We start from the raw sequence: 19,637 nt of genomic DNA, 5'->3' as shown, positions 1-19,637 counted from the left end.
ACTTGACACGAATAAGGCCTTGTTTAGTCCAAACACATAGCTATGCTTATAAGGCAGTTCAAATAATATCTTAGCTTAGGAAGGCCTGGGTAATAGTCTCATGTTTTTGCAGAGCAGCAACAGCTTACATGTCCAACAAATGCAGATGGAAGAAAACACAACAGCAGATGAAGGAGGATTACTGAAAACTGGTGTATGCAGCAGGAACTCAGAGCAGAGTAGCAGGATCACCACACAGGTTCACAGGAGCAGGTATATAGCCAGGGAGTCACCAGGGACAGGAGCCGGATGCAAGGCAGAATACTCTAGCACAGACTGAAGGCTGGGGTGGAGTTTTATAGCAGGAAGACACAGTGCACATGAGACCAAAGACGCCATCTTGGAAAAGGGCAGTAATGCACAAAAGGTAAAAATGTTCCGAGTCCTGACATTACTCCCTCCTTAGAAGCTGCCTCAGGACGATCCTGGACCTGGTTTCTCAGGGAATCTTTGATGAAAACGAGAAATCTGTTGGGCATTGATGTTTTCCACAGGTTCCCAAGAGTCTTCCTCAGGGGGATATCCCTGCCATCTTATCAGATATTGGAGCCGATTCCTGCGAATCCTGGGATCAATAATTTCCTCCACCACAAATTGTTCTTGCCCATCAATCACCACAGGCTGCGGAGGTGGCACAACACGTCCCTGGAGGGTATTAGGAGATACAGGCTTTAGTAAAGATACATGAAAAACTGGGTGTACCTTCATAGTCCTAGGCAGCTTCAGCCGGCAGGCCACAGAGCTCACAATACTGTTGATCTTAAAAGGGCCAATGAATTTCTGTCCAAGTTTTTGTGAAGGAATGTTTAAAGGGCCACTGTCACCCCCCTCCAGCCGTTATAAACTAAAACAGCCACCTTGTGCAGCAGTAATGCTGCATTATAACAAGGTGGCTCTTTTAGTTTTAGGTTCAAGTATACCCCAAATAAAGCGTTTTTATACTTAGCCACAATTCCTGTCTCTAGCCAGGGAGGCGGGTCCTCACTCCCCAGCTCTAACCGCTCCTCTGCCGTCACTCAACTCTTCCTGCGCTTTCGGCGCCGCCCCCTCAGCGCTGTGTACGTTTCAAAACCGGTGCCGGCTCAGTGTACTGCTGTGCTGCGCTGACGCAGTAAGCTCTGGCCGTCTGACGTCCCAGCCAGGCTTGCAGACTGTGCCTACGCGGGCATTGCGGCCAGCCACCTTTGGAATCCACACCCCGCACAATGCATAACACAGTGCGGGGCGGGGATTCCAAAGGTGGCTGGCCGCAATGCCCGGCAGGCGCAGTTTGCAAGCCTGGCTGGGACGTCAGACGGCCAGAGCTTACTGCGTCTGCGCAGCACAGCAGTACACTGCGCAGGCGCCGCTTTTGAAACGTACACAGCGCTGAGGGGGCGGCGCCGAAAGCGCAGGAAGAGTTGAGTGACGGCAGAGGAGCGGTTAGAGCTGGGGAGTGAGGACCTGCCTCCCTGGCTAGAGACAGGAATTGTGGCTAAGTATAAAAACGCTTTATTTGGGGTATACTTGAACCTAAAACTAAAAGAGCCACCTTGTTAGAATGCAGCATTACTGTTGTACAAGGTGGCTCTTTTAGTTTAAAACGGCTGGAGGGGGGTGACAGTGGCCCTTTAACTTCAGATTCTTAGTTGCTAACCACACGGAATCTCCTACCTTGAACATGGGTGCAGGTTTACGGAATCCATCATAGTTACTAAGGTTGAAGGAAGACTATAAGTCCATCTAGTTCAACCCATGGCCTAACCTAACATGTTGATCCAGAGGAAGGCAAAAAAAAACCATGTGGCAAAGAGTAAGCACCACATTGGGGAAAAAAATTCCTTCCCGACTCCACATACGGCAATCAGACTTGTTCCCTGGATCAACGCCCTATCAAGGAATCTAGTGTATATACCCTGTAACATTATACTTTTCCAGAAAGGTATCCAGTCCCCTCTTAAATTTAAGTAATGAATCACTCATTACAACATCATACGGCAGAGAGTTCCATAGTCTCACTGCTCTTACAGTAAAGAATTCACGTCTGTTATTATGCTTAAACCTTTTTTCCTCCAAACGCAGAGGATGCCCCCTAGTCCCGGTTTCAGGTCTATGATTAAAAAGATCATCAGAAAGGTCCTTGTACTGTCCCCTCATATATTTATACATTAACATAAGATTACCCCTTAGTCTTCGTTTTTCCAAACTAAATAGCCCCAAGTGTAATAACCTATCTTGGTATTGCAGACCCCCCAGTCCTCTAATAACCTTGGTCGCTCTTCTCTGCACCCGCTCTAGTTCAGCTATGTCTCTCTTATACACCGGAGACCAGAACTGTGCACAGTATTCTAAATGTGGTCGAACTAGTGACTTGTATAGAGGTAAGCCGATCTCTTATAACGTTCTTGAGCTGTGGTCAGGGACTCCTTCAGAACCTCCAGATTTTGCCTCATCGCAGTCAGCCTTTCCTCCACTGCAGGAACCGGAGAATTAATTGGAGACCTAGGTAAGATACACGGATGATAACCCAGATTGGCAAAGAAAGGTGTAAATTTAGTGGAGGTGCTCTGAGAATTGTTATATGAAAATTCGGCTAACGGCAGCAACTCCAACCAATCATCCTGGAGATGGCTGACATAGCATTTTAGATATTGTTCCAGCGTCTGGTTGGTACGCTCAGTCTGACCATTTGTCTGGGGATGGTAAGCGGAAGAGAGACAGACATTAATATTGAGTGCAGATCAAAACCCCTTCCAGAATTTTGAAGTGAACTGTACTCCACGGTCAGAGATGATCTCATCCGAGACCCCATGCAACCGAAAGACATTCTGTATAACCAAGTTCACTGTATCTTTAGCTGAGGGGAGGCCGGTGCACGGAACAAAATGAGCAGCTTTAGTCAGGGGATCAACTACAACCATGACTGTATTCATGCCCCCCGATGTAGGCAGCTCCACAATAAAGTCCATTGATATAGACCCCCAAGAGCGGGACCGAACAGGTAATGGTTGTAGAAGACCCGTAGGGGCCACATGAGGAGTCTTGTAACGAGCACATACCTCGCAAGAGAGAACATAGTCCTTGGTATCCTTCAGGCAAGTTGGCCACCAGAAGAATCAGCTCAGGAACTCGTGTCTTCTGTACCCCCCTGTGACCAGCCAACTTGGAGTCATGTACCAACTTGAGGATCTTCAGACAGACGACTTCAGGGACGTAGATACGTCGATCTCTGAACCACATGCCACCCTTAAAGGAACACTGTCACCTGAATTTGGAGGGAACAATCTTCAGCCATGGAGGCGGGGTTTTTGATTCACCCTTTCCTTACCCGCTGGCTGCATGCTGGCTGCAATATCGGATTGAAGTTCATTCTCTGTCCTCCGTAGTACATGCCTGCACAAGGCAATCTTGCCTTGCGCAGGTGTGTACTATGGAGGACAGAGAATGAACTTCAATCCAATATTGCAGCCAGCATGCAGCCAGCGGGTAAGGAAAGGGTGAATCAAAAACCCCGCCTCCATGGCTGAAGATTGTTCCCTCCAAATTCAGGTGACAGAGTCCCTTTAATAGGGAGTGAACAGTGAGAGTTCTTTTCCTTAAGCTCCTTGGGGGGTGAAGTCATAGAAAGTGAATGGAATGCAGCGTTTAAAGGCAGGCTACATTCAGAGATGTCAGATTTATCATCACAGTTGTCATACTCCCCTACCGCTGCTAGCACCTTGTTAGGCCGTCTGGGACACTTAGGAGAATTGATCAGAAAGTGGTCAGACTGGCCGCAGTAGAAACATAGACATTCACAAAGGCGATGCTCCTGGCGCTCTTTAATCTCGCACCTCTGAACGGAATCAATCTGCATGGGCACCTCCTCCACCCCCCCCCCCCCCCGAGATGTTTTACCTGCAGGCTCTTTGGAAGGAAGGGAAAAGTTAGAGATACAGTTAAAGGCAGCAAACTTCTGCCTACGCTCAGTAAGGCGAATGTCTATGGGCACACAATGCTGTATAAACGTTTCTAGCTCTTGTGGTGACTCAGAGCGAGCTAATTCATCTTTTACAATACTAGACAGACCCCTTTTAAAAATAGGCAATTGGGCATAACTGTCCCAATTGGTATCTACCGCTAATCACCTGAATTCGGTAGCATACTCAATAACAGAACGTTTAGCCTGGCGTAAAGACAATAAAGCAGATTCAGCGGTTGCACGGCGATTAGGATCATCAAACATTAATGCCATAGCGGCCAAGAAATCATCAAAGTTATTTAACCGTGGGTCACGAGACTCAATCATCGGATTCGCCCAGGCGAGTGCTCATGAGGTCAGCAGCATTATTACACACAATACCTTGGATCTATCATTAGCAATACGGTCGACATGCACTTCAAAATATAGCATACCTTGATTCCTTGCGTTGAAATCTCTTGTCAATTTTTCTTTTCCGTCCACATCTAGGGAGGTTAGCCACAGTGCCATGGGCTTTAAACGTCTTGACACTGCACACGGTAGACACAGGAACATTCAGGTCTTTGGAGATGGAGTTGTAGCCTTGAGATTGCTCATGCTTCCTCACAATTTGGTTTCTCAAGTTCTCAGACAGTTCTTTGGTCTTCTTTATTTTCTCAATGCTCAATGTGGTACACACAAGGACACAGGTTGAGTCAACTTTAATCCATGTCAACTGGCTGCAAGTGTGATTTAGTTATTGCCAACACCTGTTAGGTGCCACAGGCAAGTTACAGGTGCTGTTAATTACACAAATTAGAGAAGCATCACATGATTTTTCTAACAGTGCCAATACTTTTGTCCACCCCCTTTTTTATGTTTCGTGTGGAATTATATCCAATTTGGCTTTAGGACAATTCTTTTAGTGTTTTTGTCATTTAAGACAAATTAAATGAAGATAATAATACCAAATAATGTGTTTGCAATCATTTTCAGGAAGAAAATGAGTATTATCTGACAGAATTGCAGGGGTGTCAATACTTTTGGCCATGACTGTAGATGTTATCACGCTTCTGTTGGCATAACATAACGTACAAGGGCTAAACATACCTTGCGCATGGCTTCTTTCCATCCCTGCATTCATCCTCTGAAGCCGGGTGTACGCGTTTCGGTTTTAGAGAGGCACACTGTGCATGATTGGTGGTGCAGACTTCCGATCATGCGCAGGGCGCCTCTCTGAAGCCTGGACGCGTACATCCGATTTCAGAGGAACAACGAAGTGAGGGAAAGCTGCGCACATGGGCAAGGTATGTACAACCTTAGCAAATTATGTTATCACACCCACAGGAGGGTTGGCCAACTAGTCTAGGGACATCAACGACACCTTGGCTAGTCAAATCTCTCATATACATATCATAAAGTGATTTTAGAAATACTTTTACTGAAGATCTATTCATGTGTAATGGAATACGGGGTTTGTTAGGCAGGGAATTTATATATGCAGGGAACTACTGGTGGTTCCGGGGGCACCCAACAGGTTCCCTTTAAGCATCTTTCAGAAAAACATGCCTGCGTCGCTGCCTGAAACACACATTAACTGCACACACCCTGAGGAGGCACAATCCAAGAAACCATCTTCTACCATGCCCATACCCTAACTACAATGCTGCGAGTGTGAAGAAGGCCGCCACAGGAATACAACCCATAATTTTTTCCCTATGCTTGGTTAAAAAAAGTAACCATTACTGACTACCACATTTTTTTGTTCTTGATTTCTTTTAGTGTTTCTTAAAGCCAGAAAGTAGCCATTTGAAATTACTTTAGCTTTGTGCCATGTCTGTGAACTGCTTTTTTTCTACAAAATTAAACAACTGAATGAACATCCTCCAAGGCCGGTGATTCCATAATTTTTGCCAGGGTTTGTAGAAGCTTCCTATGTGGAAAACCGGTTTTTACGTACCGGTAATAGGATTTTACAGAGTCCACGACAGCACCCACAACGAGAGAGGGGATCCGCCCACCTTCCGGACAGGAACCTACAGGTTAAAAAGGGGCGGCCCCCTCGCCCTCCAGTTTGTGTTCCAGAGTACAAGGGATACCGCCAATGAATCAGTACATGACAATATTATCTTAAACACTACTAAATACCACCACCTTATAGAGTGATCTCTAAGGCACACCTTCCAACAGAGTGCAGGAATAAGTAACTAAATACGGGGGGGAATGTATGGGTGCTGTCGTGGACTCTGTAAAATCCTATTACCGGTACGTAAAAACCGGTTTTCCTATCGCCACGACAGCACCCACAACGAGAGACTTTCAAAGACTATTTAACTGGGAGGGACCACAGCACTAAGTACTGAACGGCCAAACTGTAAGCTGGAATTAACGGATAGATCAAGGCGATAGTGCTTATAAAAGGTGGAAGGTGATGACCAAGTTGCCGCCTTACATATCATTTCAATGGGGACATCTGCCTTCTCCACCCAGGATGATGCCATGGCCCGAGTGGAGTGCGCCCTGATGCCTTCTGGTGGTGTTACTCCCCTGGCAGAATAGGCAAGACATATCGCTTCTCTAATCCATCTAGCGATAGAGTTCTTCGTGACACCAGAACCTTTTTTCTGATTCTGGAAAGAAACAAACAGAGCCCTACTCTGTCTCCAGCTTTGTGTCCTATCCAAGTATTCTAATATCGCCCTCTTTACATCTAGGGTATGATATTTTTTCTCCTCTTCTGAACCTGGATTTTCATAGAAAGATGGTAAATAAATCTCCTGACTTCTATGAAATTTAGTTGCTACTTTTGGTAAATATGCAGGATCAGGTTTTAGGACAATCTTATCCTGGAGAATTATTAGATAGGGAGGATCTACTGATAACGCATGTATATCACTGACCCTCCTGGCAGACGTTAATGCTAAAAGTAGAGCTGTCTTTAAAGTTAAATTTTTTATCGAAATAGAGTCTAATGGCTCAAAAGGAGGTTCAGTCAACGCCTCAAGCACCAAATTTAGATCCCAAGGGGGTATTCTTACAATATGGAACGCTGACATGCCTTAATAAACCTAGCAACCCATCTATTACCAGCTACATCACTGTTATATAGAGCTCCCAAGGCTGAAACATGAACTCTCAGAGTGTTGACTGCTAAACCCAATTCCCAGCCCTTCTGAAGGAATTCTAAAATAGCTGAAATCGGAGCCTTATCTCCTAATGGTTGCTGATAAAACATAAGGAATTTTTTCCAAATTTTTGTATAGATCTTTGTAGTACCCTCCTTCCTGCTTTTCAATAAGGTAGTAATTAAAGCATTGGAGAACCCTCTCTCCTTCAGAAGCTCCATCTCAAGTTCCAAGCCGTTAAGTGAAGAGTCTCCAAATTTGGATGATGAAATGGACCCTGAGAGAGGAGTTCCGGAACCACTGGCAACACCCAGGGATCGGTCACTGACATTGTCCTGAGGAGAGAGAACCAAGGCCTCCTGGGCCAGAAGGGGGCAATTAGGATCACTCTGGCTCCTTCCTCCCGGATCTTCCTGAGAACTATCGGAATCAGACACATTGGAGGAAAGGCATATGCCAGCTGGAAGTCCCAACGGACACGAAGGGAATCCACTATGAATGGTTGGTCTGCTATGTGTAAGGATGCGAACCTCCTGACCTTCCTCGTAGCAAATAGATCTATTATCGGCAAACCCCACAGATTGACTATTCGATCGAATATCTGTTGGTCTAGGGACCACTCTCCCTGACGAAGGGAATGGCGACTGAGATAGTCCGCCTCTATATTGAGTTCCCCTTTTATATGAACTGCCGACAGGGATTGTAAGTGATTCTCGGCCAGAGACAATATCTGTGCTGTAGTGGTCATTAGGGATCGTGATCTTGTCCCCCCCTGATGATTGATGTAGGCTACCACAGTCATATTGTCTGTTTGTATCTGTACATGTGCATTCCTCAGGGATGGTAGTAAGCAAAGAAGAGCCTGTTTGACTGCCACAAGCTCTCTTAGATTTGAGGAATTCTGGGATTCTTGAATCGACCATCGCCCTTGGGTTAGAATGTCTCCCATATGGGCTCCCCAACCGAACGGACTGGCATCTGTTGTAATTACGTTGTTCGGAGTGATGGTCCAGAGAACCCCTTTTGACAAATGTGCCAGATTGAGCCACCATCTCAGATCGTGAAGAGTGGCGGGTGATAGACCGAATTTTCTGCTCAGAGCACCGTGAAGATCTTTCTCCGCTTGAAGAACCTCGTATTGAAGCATTCGAGTATGAGCCTGAGCCCATCTCACTGCCGATATACACGCAGTCAAAGATCCTAGTAGACACATTGCGTCTCTTAAACTTAAGTTTGGAGTTTTCCTTACAGCCGTGATTCTTTGAATAATCTTCCGCTTCTTCTCTTCTGGTAGGAAGGATGACTGATCTTCTGAGTCTAGAAGAACTCCTAGAAAGATTTGACGTCTTGTGGGTTCCAGTTTTGACTTTTCCCAGTTGACTATCCACCCGAGTTCCTGTAGGGATGATATTATGGCATTTACCCTAGACGTACACTGAGCAATTGAATTTCCAACTATCAAAAAATCGTCTAGATAGGGTACTACAAGAGTTTCCTTTTCCCTAATATGGGCCATTACTTCCGAAATAACTTTAGTAAAAATTCTAGGTGCCATGGATAGACCAAAGGGCATTGCCAAATATTGGAAATGTTTAATCTGATGGTTTACCCATACTGCCATCCTGAGGAATTGCTGGTGATTTCTGTGAACTGGAAGATGGTAGTACGCATCTTTTAGATCCAAGACCGACATGTAGCACCTAGGAAACAAAAGCTTAGTTGTTGATTTAATGGATTCCATCTTAAAAGCGTGGTACTGAAGATATTTATTCAATTTACGTAAATTTATGATAGTCCTAAAGGACCCATCAGGTTTAGAGATTAAGAATAGCGGAGAATAAAAACCCGTCTTCTCCTGATGTTTTGGTACCTCTTCAATAACTCGCTTTGTAAGCAATTGTTGAATCTCTAATTCTAAGGCCTGTTGTTGGGCCGGAGTGTCCAGTGATGTTATCACAAAATGATTTGGTGGAGTTCTCAAAAATTCTAATTTTAATCCTGACTCAACCACCCCCATTATCCAGGCACTAGAAGTAATCCTTTTCCATTTATCTGAGAAGAACTTTAGTCTTCCCCCTACTGGTAGATCAGTTTTATCTGTAATTACGTCTACGTCTTGAGAAAGATGAAGGGTTCTTATAGTATCCACCTTTCTTCTTTTGATCCGATGTTTCCCAGTCGCGATTATTTCCCTGCTGGTCTGACTGGAATCTTCTGAAGGGCATGCGTCTCCGGAAGGCATTCCTAAAAGTGGGATTAAACGTTTTAGGAAATCCCTTCTTTCTGTCTTCTGCCTTTGCAAGGATGTCATCCAGCACCGGGCCGAATAGGTACTCACCCCTACATGGAATGGAGCACAATTTGGCTTTTGCCTGAGCATCCCCCTTCCAGGTTTTTAGCCAAAGTGCCCGTCGGGCTGCATTTGAGAGACCCGCCGATCTTGCAGCCAATTTCAGGGAATCAATCGAGGCATCCGCTAGATAAGCCGCTCCTTCCCTGACCTGAGACAGGGAGTTTAACAATTTATCCCTGGGTACTTTTGCTTTAAGCTGTTCCTCCAGCTGAGTCACCCAGACCATAACTGATCTTGCCGTACAGGTGCCTGCGATTGCGGGCTTAAAGGCTCCAGATGATGCTTCCCATACCTTCTTAAGGAGCATGTCAGCCTTCCTGTCTGAAGGATCTTTAAGGAGTCCTACATCCTCTAACGGTAGCGAGCCTGTTTTCGAGGTAGAGGCTACTGCCGCATCTATTTTTGGGATCTTCATCCACTGGGATAAGGTGTCATCCTCAAAGGGGTACCTTCTTTTTGCGGCCGAAGGTAAGAACCCTTTATCCAGCTTGTCCCACTCCCGTTTGACCAGATCTTTAATGGTATCTACTACCGGGAAAGCTTTGCGACTTCTCTGGCTCAGCCCTGCGAACATGATCTCCTGGGTTGTTTTCGGCTCTTTACTCTCAGCCACACCCATAGTCGCACGGACTGCCTTAATTAAAGTCTCCATATTATCTGTGGCAAAGCAAGGCCTTCCTTCCTCATCTGAGGAGGATGGTGATGAACTCTCCGAGCACTCGCCCTCTTGCAACGAAGGGCTGGAATCGGATACCATTTCCATACTACTCTTCTCATGCCGCTTAGATTTAAGAGAAGATTTTATTTCTTCCCTAATTACTTCCCTCAAATCCGACACACGAAGGGGGGCCTCTTCCTCTAACGTACGGCATATACACGTCTGACATAATCTCTTTACATAGGTGTCCGGTAGTGGCTCCGTGCATAACGCACACTGCTTATGTTTGGACTTTGAGACCTTCTTCCCCTATAACAAAACATAGTATAGAAGACAGTTGTATCAGCCAGTGGCTCAGATATAACACTCACCACTGCTGATGAAATTAGAGTACCGGTTTCTGAGGGGGTGAGGTGCGATGTGACGTGCCAGGATCCTGCTGCCCGCGTGCCACATCTCCACTCTGAGATCTGCTGCTGCTCCTTTGCTGCTCTCCTTTTCGGTGTTCGGCGTCTCCTGTGGAAGACATGTTGCCGCACACCACTCACCAAGCGCTGCCTTCTTTTCAAAGGTCCCGCGCTCCTCCTCCGGAAGTCATTAGATCACTTCCGGGTCATAAGCGCCGACCTGCTCCCGCAGCGTTGCGCGCGTGTGGACGACCCAGGGCGGCGTGCCTTCCCCTGGGAACGCCACTCCGACGTTCAGCCGCTCCTTGCCAGACGAGGGGGGAAGCTGGACACAGGACTTCCCCTGACGCTGCTTCCGGGCCCCCGACTCTGCCGTTCTCACCTGGACACCGCACAGAGGCTTGGCGGACCCGGGTAGGTGAACGAGACCTGTAGGCTCCCGCCGTCCGGACAGGAACCCAAACTGGAGGGCGAGGGGGACCGCCCCTTTTTAACCTGTAGGTTCCTGTCCGGAAGGTGGGCGGATCCCCTCTCTCGTTGTGGGTGCTGTCGTGGCGATAGGAAAAAAAGCTTAAAGGGAACCTGTAACCTCAAATTGCAATATGTTCCGGAAGTATTTTGCTGTGTTGCGGGACATAGTGCGCGGGCGCATGCGCAGTAATGCTTTTCGGCTTTGCCCGCAGTTGGGCAAAGCGTACTGCGCGTGCGCCACAGAAGATTGTATTGCACACGCGCTAACTATGGCACCCACGTACTCTAATTCACGAACATATTGCGGACAACAGGGACGGACGGGGTGGAGAAATGAAGAGGAAACACCACACATCGGACAGGTAAAAACTCATTTAAATATCCCGCCAATTTGAGGTGAGAGGTTCCCTTTAATTAGCAAGCTGCATATTATTGCCGTCCATTGTAGTAATACATGGAAACGCTGCCCAATATCGGGAGTGTCGGCCACTGACAGGCTGGCCCGGGCCTGACGGGTCACCTCCCCAGCACTGGGTCCTGACAACACCCCGACTGGCTGGTCCGGGCCTGAGGTGGTCGCTCCCAGCACCCTGACAGGCTAGTCCGGGACTGGGGGTCACCCCCAGCACTGGGTCCTCACAACACCCTGACAGGCTGGTCTGGGCCTGAGAGGGTCACCACCTGCACCCTGACAGGCTGGTCAGGGACTGAGGGGGTCGCCACCAGCACTGGGTCCTCACAACACCGGGATAGGCTGGTCCAGGCCTGAGGGGTTGCCCCCAGCACTGGGTTCTCACAACACTCCCACAGGCTGGACAAGTCCTGAGGTGGTCACACCCGCATCCTGACAGGTTGGACCGGGCCTGAGGGCTCGCCTCCAGCACTGGGTCCTCACAGCACCCTGACAGGCTGGTCCAGGCCTGAGGGGGTCAACGCCAGCACAGGGTCCTCACAACACCCTGACATGCTGTTCTGGGCCTGAGGGGTCACTTCCCGCACTGTGTCCTCACAACACCCTGACAGGCTGGTCTGGGCCTGAGGGCTTGCCACCAGCACTGGGTTCTCACAACACCTTGACAGGCTGGAGCGGGCCTGAGGGGTCGCTCCCCACACTGTGCCCTAACAACACCCTGACAGGCTGGTCTGAACCAGAGGGGGGGGTCACCCCATCATTGGGTCCTCACAATTCCCTGACAGGCTGGTCCGGGCCTGACGGCTCGCACCCAGTCCTCACACCTTGACAGGCAGGTCTGGGCCTGAGGGCAAACCCTCTGCTCTGGGTCCTCAGCACCTTAACAGGCTGGTCTGGGCCAGAGGGGGTCACCCCCTGTACTGGGTCCTCAGCGCACCCTGACAGGTTGATCCGGGCCTGAGGGGATCACCACCAGCACTGGGTCCTCATAACACCCGACAGGCTGCTCCAGGCCTGAGGGCTTGCCCCCACCACCCCGACAGGCTGGTCTGGGCCTGAGGGGGTCACCCCCAGTAATGGGTCCTCAGAGCACAGACAGGTTGATCCAGGCCTGAGAGGGTTGCCACCAGCACTGGGTCCTCACAACACCCTGACAGGCTGGTCCAGGCTAAAGGGGTCACACCAGCACTGGGTCCTCACAACAACCTGACAGGCTGGTCCGGATCTGAGGTGGTCACCCCCAGCACCCTGACAGGCTAGTCCGGGACTGAGGGGCTCGCCTCCAGCACTGGGTCCTCACAGCACCCTGACAGGCTGGTCCAGGCCTAGAGGGGTCACACCAGCACTGGGTCCTCACAACAACCTGACAGGCTGGACCGGGCCTGAGGGGTCGCCCGACAGCCTGGTTTGGGCCTTAGGGGGTCACAACCAGCACTGGGTCCTCACAACCCTGGGCAGGGCCTGCGGAGGTTACCCCAGCATCCTGACAGGTTGAATCAGGCCTGAGGGGTCACAACACCCCGACAGGCTGGTCCGGGTCTGAGGTGGTCACCCCCAGCACCCTGACAGGCTAGTCCGGGACTGAGGGGCTCGCCTCCAGCACTGGGTCCTCACAGCACCCTTGACAGGCTGGTGTGGGCCCGAGAGGTCACCGCCAGCACTGGGTCCTCCCAGCACCCTGACAGGCTGGTCCGGGCCTGAGGGCTCTCCCTCTGCTCTGGGTCCTCACAGCACCCTGACAGGTTGGTCCGGGCCTGAGGGGTCACCCCCAGCACTGGGTCCTCGCAACACCCTGACATGCTGGTCTAGGCCTGAGGGGTCGCCCCTCCCACTGTGTCCTCACAACACCCTGACAAGCTTGTCAGGGCCTGAGGGGTTGCCCCCAGCACTGGGTCCTTACAACACCCTGACAGGCTGGTCCGGGCCTGAGGTGGTCGCCCCCAGCACCCCGACAGGCTAGTCCGGGAATGAGGGGCTCGCCTCCAGCACTGGGTCCTCACAGCACCCTTGACAGGCTGGTCTGGGCCCGAGGGGTCACCGCCAGCAATGGGTCCTCACAGCACCCTGACAGGCTGGTCCGTCCTGAGGGCTCGCCCCTCTGCTCTGGGTCCTCACAACACTGGGAAGGGCCTGCGGGGGTCACCCCGGCATCCTGACAGGTTGGACTGGGCGTGAGGGGTCACCCCCAGAACTGGGTCCTCACAACACCCTGACAGGCTGGACCGGGCCTGAGGGCTCGCCCTCTGCTCTGTGTCCTCACAACACTCTGACAGGGTGGTCCGGGTCTTTGGAGTCGCCTTCAGCACTGGGTCCTCACAGCACCCTTGACAGGCTGGTCTGGGCCCGAGGGGTCACCGCCAGCACTGGGTCCTCACAGCACCCTGACAGGCTGGTCCGGGTCTGAGGGGCCGCCCGGCTCCCACAGCACTGCGCGGGATGATGACAGATGTCACCAATACCTGAGCACACACGAAATTGTCTCCTACGGGCAATTGAGAAAAGTGCGCCGTGAGAAGAGCCAATGGGAAGAGTCGGAGCTGTGACCAATCCCTCCGCAGCATAACGCAGAGCAGAGTGTCCACTGGTCGTACTTATCACGTGACTCCCAGGCTGTTCGCCTGCGTCATGGGGAAGGTCGACAGCTGAAAACTTCCCGCCAAGCAGAATCGCGCGGGGAGAAGTGGCCGGAAGGGAGAACGCTGAGGGGAAAGAGGGGACCGGGAATTTACACGCTGGTTTCCGAACGGTTCTTTGTCAAAATGCCGGGGAAAGGAGAAACGGGAGAGAAGGTGAAGCAGCGTGTAGCAGGTAACTGTCCACCTTGTCCACGGTAGTGTCCTGTGGGAGGAAAGCTGTGGCCTCCATTGCCTTCTGTGTGTCCGGCGCCTAGCTCTGAGGGGCAGCCTTCCCTAAATAGTGGGTTCCTATTAGCTGTGCACCGGTTCCCTCATTGATTCGGATCGGCTCCACTTTGCTGAGCTGCTTTCTATCCCTGTGCAGTCTCCACGGTCCTGGGCTTTGTGCTGTGGCCCCTTCAGGGCCCAAACCAGGAAGGGTTTGTTTAGTTTAGGGATATTTTTTTGCGTGTTTTAGCTTTTTTTTCCTTCGCCCTTCCACCATTTTTTTGCTTCTACAGCTTTCATTATGAAGTAATAATGACCTGGAAGCCTTGTCCAGGCCAGCGATTCCAGACACGCAGTGATTCGTGTTTGTTTATTTTTTTGAAACATTTATTTAGCAATATTGAGGTTTATTTTTCATCTTCCATCGCTACATTCTTTGAAACCCATAACATTTTTAGTTTTCTGTTCATGAATCTGAGTAAGTGGCTTGTTTGTTACTTTTTGTTTTTGCACGGTGAGCTGATGCTTTTATTGGTATCTACTTTTTTGTACATATGACACTTTGCTGTTAAGGTTTTTTTTTTGTCTTTTTGGGAGGTGACATGACCAAAAATACTTGCACTTCTTTACAGTGTTTACAAATCTGGTTAATTCCATATTTGAATAAATCAAATTTTTACAAACTTAGCAAAGCCAAATTTTCTCTCTTGTCTTATATATTTTTAATGAGTGAAATGATTTGAATGTATAGATTTTCTTTTTTTTTTTTACTTTTTTCTTCACATTATTTTTTAGTCCCCTTGGGGCACTTGGACCTGCGATCATGTGATCAATTGTATTATATATTACAATACGACAGGAGATCAGCCTACAGCTCAGCTTCACGGGAGGACCGAGATGACTGGTGTCTTCAGTGGACCCTCTGCTGTCGTACTAACCCTTTGACCTCATTGGGGGGTCCAATGAGAGCCAATGCGTGTGGGCATCGGCGCATGTTCCCTTTAAATGCTGCTGTCAGAGTGACAACAGTATTTAAATGGTTAATGGCCACAGCCTGCACTCAGCGCCGTACTCTGCCCTTAGAAAGATACTATTCTTAATATACCGTAGCTGGTGGTTTCAGCCATGTGTTGAGGAAGCTAAGGTATGGAGACACCTCCACACATGAGGAACCCTTCCCAGGACGGGAATACAATGTCCATTCGTGGGAAGGGGTTAAACTATGTCCTGCAATAACACAATATGGCAGTATATAGTAAAATTACAGTTCTCCCATGAATCTAAACTTGTGACTTAGCTTCACAGGGTAACTTAGATGACAGTGATGAGGGCCATCATTATGGAACATGGCTGCCATCGTAACCTAGTGGCCCCCCACGAGTGTGTTGGAAGCCTGTGTATAGGAGCATCGGAAACCACTCCATTTAAATCCCACTGTCAGAAATTGACAGCAGCGGGGGAGCTCAGCTGAGGCCACCGCTATTAAAGGGATATTCCAGGACTTTGCTTATTCTTTCCCATCGGGCCGAGCACTTGCAGGCAGGTTGTTACCAACTACCTGCCTGTTCTGCCTGGTGCTGATCTCTACCATCTTAGTGGTCACAGACCACTGTCTTCACAACGACAGCAGCTTTTTTTCTGCTCTGTCACTAATGTTGGCATGTAGATGGATAGCTAGCTCCCTGCTAGAGGAGACGGCTGTCAATCAACATAACGATAGAGCAGACCAGAAGAGGAAGAGCCGTTATATTGATGCAAGGTAAAATGAATCAACAGAATCACTGGAAGGGGCAGTCTTTCACAGATTTGAGCTGGCAGTTACATAGCAACTACATCCCTGTATGTTCTTAGAGTACCATAGAGAAAAATAAGCAAAGTCATGGAAACCTCTGTAAAAATATATGCCAGTTATGTACTATAGCCATGATCTACCTTATGTGGAGCTGGTTCACTTGCAGATCAATGCCCAGTGTCTTTATTAATGTCCTAGTGTGGAAAAGTGTTAAACCTGCGTTTTTGCTGCTGTTTTTTTTTTTTTGCGGTTTTTTAATGCAAATTTTAAGCTGCATTTTACAGTACTAGCAAAGTCTGAAGTTTCACACTTTTTATTATATTAGTGTATTTGCAGCGTTTTTTTTCACCCAGAGGAAATAATGGGTTAAGTGCAAAAATGCAGCAAAAAAGGCAGTTTTGAATCATGCTTTTTTTTTTCTATTTTGGGCAACTAAACTTTACCAACATGCTGAAGAGACAACAAGAATGCAGCAAAAACTGAGCAAAACCTTTTTGTGGGCAGCTCATTTACTGCTAATAGAGCAGATTTTGCTGTTGGGGAAAAAACACAGGCAACACGTGAACATAGCCTGTGCAGACATTGAGTAAAATTTCAACACCATATCTGCATCACTTGGCAGGAACAGCTTGCGTTTTTTTCCGTTTGTTTTGTGAAGTCAGTGGTGAAAAATGCACAGAGAATGGACATACTGCAGATTTTCTGCACCAAATCTGCAAGTTAAAAATAAGCAACATGTACATGACGCTTCAGGTTTCTCATTCACTTTGCTGGCATCTGGATTGCTTCAGGTTTTTCTGCATTGCAAAAGCGCACCAAACCTGCAACGTGTGCACACAGCCTTAAGCGTAAATATGTTGTTCTGGCATCCTGTGTCTTAGGCTATGTGCCCATGATCTGGAACAAACTGCGCTTTGGGCGCATCATATGTTCTGTCTAAAGCGCTGCCTTCCATTGAATGCAGGTAAATCCGCATGTGTTTACTGCATTCAATACATTTCTATTGATGTAATTTCTGTTGCGCAGACTAGCTTCTCGGCAAGATAAGTTGACATGCTGCGGTCTGGCAGGCGATTATGCAGGCATAGTGGGCGTGGGATTTCTAGAAATCACATCCACTATGCTGTAACATCTTGCCGCTGTGGGTTTGACGCTGCATAAATACGCAGCGTCGAACCCGCGGCAGTTCCTGATCATGGGCACATACCCTTATACAGAAACTCCCAGAGAGAGAAGCATTTGTTTTGTCAGTCTTAGGCTACTTTCACACTAGCGTTTTCTGCAATCCGTCACAATGCGTCGTTTTGCAGAAAAAACGCATCCTGCAAAAGTGCTTGCAGGATGCGTTTTTTCCCCATAGACTTGCATTGACGACGGATTTGCGACGGATTGCCACACGCTGCATCCGTCGAGCGACGGATGCGTCGTGCTTTTGCGGACCGTCGGGAGAAAAAAACGCTACATGTAACGTTTTTTTCTCCTGACGGACCGCTTTTTCTCCGCCCCCACCTCCCCGCACCTTACAATGCATTTTTCCGGCGCATCCGCTGCCTCCATTGTGCAATGCAGCAAACGCTAGCATCGGAATCTCTCCCCGACGCACTGCGACGGGGAGATTCCGACGCTAGTGTGAAAGGAGCCTTATTTATTTTTTTGTGTGGGAATCCTTGCAGCAATGTTTATCCTGATAATATTTTTAAAAGTGCCATTATCAGTCTCTAAATAACCAATGGAGCAGATGGTATTAAAAGAAAATGAGCCCCATAATTCGTTTAGTATTTTCTTCCAAATGCATTGATTACCCACATGAGGTTAGAACTACTACCTGGGCACATGGCAGGGCTCGGAAAGGAAGGATATTTTATTTTTGGAGAGGAAATAGAATCTGGAGTAGATTTCAGACGCCATTTTGTTCTTACAGAACCCCTAATGTGCCAATACAGCAGAAACTCGAAGTGACCCCATTATGGAATATACAAACCTTAAAGGGCTTCTCTGAGAATAGAAATAAATAATGAAGGGAAATATCATAATTTAGTTCCTAAATTTAATTTGCAAATTACAGTCATTTTAAGGAGGTTAGAACTAGTGATACAATCTGCCAGCCATTTTAATTCTGAGAAACCTGTCCTAGATGTCAGAACAGATGCTTGTGAACATGTGCAGTAGCAAGCTTTGCTCTTATGTAGAAAAATTTGCCACACCAATGCTACTGGAGATACCAGAGGTGCTGAGTTAAAAGGCCCTTCACTTCTGTGTACTGTCTTTTTGAATAGGGGCTTATTCAGAAGTCAGTAATTTTTCATCAGTGTTTGGATGGTGAAACCACGAATGGAACATAGAGAGTAAGGCCATGTTCACACAGTGCGTTTTTTACCGCGGAAACGCAGCGGTTTTGCCGCTGCGGTTCCGCGGCTGTTTTCCATGCAGGGTACAGTACACTGTACCCTATGGAAAACAGGACCCACTGTGCACATGGTCCTGAATTGAAAAAAAAACCGCACTGATTAGCTGCGGTAAAAAAGAAGTACCATGTCACTTCTTTTTGTAAAACAGCAGCGGTTCTGCACCCATAGACCTCCATTGTGAGGTCAAACCCGCAGTAAAACCCGCAGATCAAAAATAGATCTGCGGGTTTTATTGCGGTTCGTGGTGCAGAACCGCTGCAGCAGGAAGTGCGGGGAAGCGGGCGGAAGTGCGTGGGTGGAGTGTGGCTGCCCCGATCCCACTCCCCCGTGCTCCGATGCCCCCCCCCGTGCTCCGATGCCCCCCCCCGTGCTCCGATGCCCCCCCCGTGCCCTAATCTCCCCCCCTTATACTTACCCAGCCTCCCGATGTCCGTCCGGCTGTCTTCTCCCTGGGCGCCGCCATCTTGCAAAATGGCGGGCGCATGCGCAGTGCGCCCGCCGAATCTGCCGGCCGGCAGATTCGTTACAAAGTGCATTTTGATCACTGAGATATAACCTATCTCAGTGATCAAAATAAAAAAAATAGTAAATGACCCCCCCCCCCCTTTGTCACCCCCATAGGTAGGGACAATAAAAAAAATAAAGAATTTTTTTTTTTTTTTTTTTCACTAAGGTTAGGGGTAGGGTTAGGGGTAGGGTTAGGGGTAGGGTTAGGGGTAGGGTTAGGGGTAGGGTTGGGGTATTTTCAGCCATTTTAACCCTAGAAAAATTCCTAGAAAACACAGACTCTGGCTAGAAAACTGCATCAAAAAACGCATCAAAAAAGGACCAAAAAAGACCTGCGTTTTCTGCCAAGAGCTGCAGTTTTTTAAAAAACAGTCCTGAAAAAAAAAAGGATGGAAATCAGGAACGTGTGAACATACCCTAAAGCTATAATTGAAAGATTGTCACTTGTTCTGTGTTTTGAACGCAATCCTGGTTTTGGCATACAAATACTGATGAAAAATTACTGATGTCTGAATGAGCCCAAATAATATAAGTATCTCCAGAACAAAGGGGCAGCGCTTTTACTGCAGATGCTGACAGGGGTGTCAGTGGTGGCCATTTTAATTCTTGTGATTACTTCCCAAGGCCAAACCATTGTGATTTGCTATTTAAATGTATTTAAGAATTTATTTATAATGACCTTTCCTTTAGTTATTTTATTCAT

The 19,637-nt window shown here is 48.2% G+C and overlaps 1 protein-coding gene across 2 annotated transcripts in view; it reads left to right on the top strand.

The window, feature by feature from the left end:
• The first annotated feature begins 14,002 nt into the window (after positions 1-14,002).
• The window catches only part of CHAF1A (chromatin assembly factor 1 subunit A), a 229,156-nt gene continuing 223,521 nt past the window's right edge, over positions 14,003-19,637 (top strand). Inside the window, exon 1 of one of the 2 annotated variants that reach the window (XM_069741254.1) lies at positions 14,003-14,192. In XM_069741254.1, coding sequence (XP_069597355.1) covers positions 14,144-14,192 — 49 coding nt within the window. In that variant the 5' untranslated portion in view covers positions 14,003-14,143. The remainder of the gene's footprint in view (positions 14,193-19,637) is intronic. The other variant, XM_069741262.1, reaches the window with a different exon arrangement.

This window comes from Ranitomeya imitator, chromosome 1 (genome assembly GCF_032444005.1).
Source record: "Ranitomeya imitator isolate aRanImi1 chromosome 1, aRanImi1.pri, whole genome shotgun sequence".
Taxonomy (NCBI): Eukaryota; Metazoa; Chordata; class Amphibia; order Anura; family Dendrobatidae; genus Ranitomeya; species Ranitomeya imitator.
The sequence above is the reverse complement of the archived record's forward strand: the minus strand, read 5'-3'. Positions and strand labels throughout refer to the sequence as shown.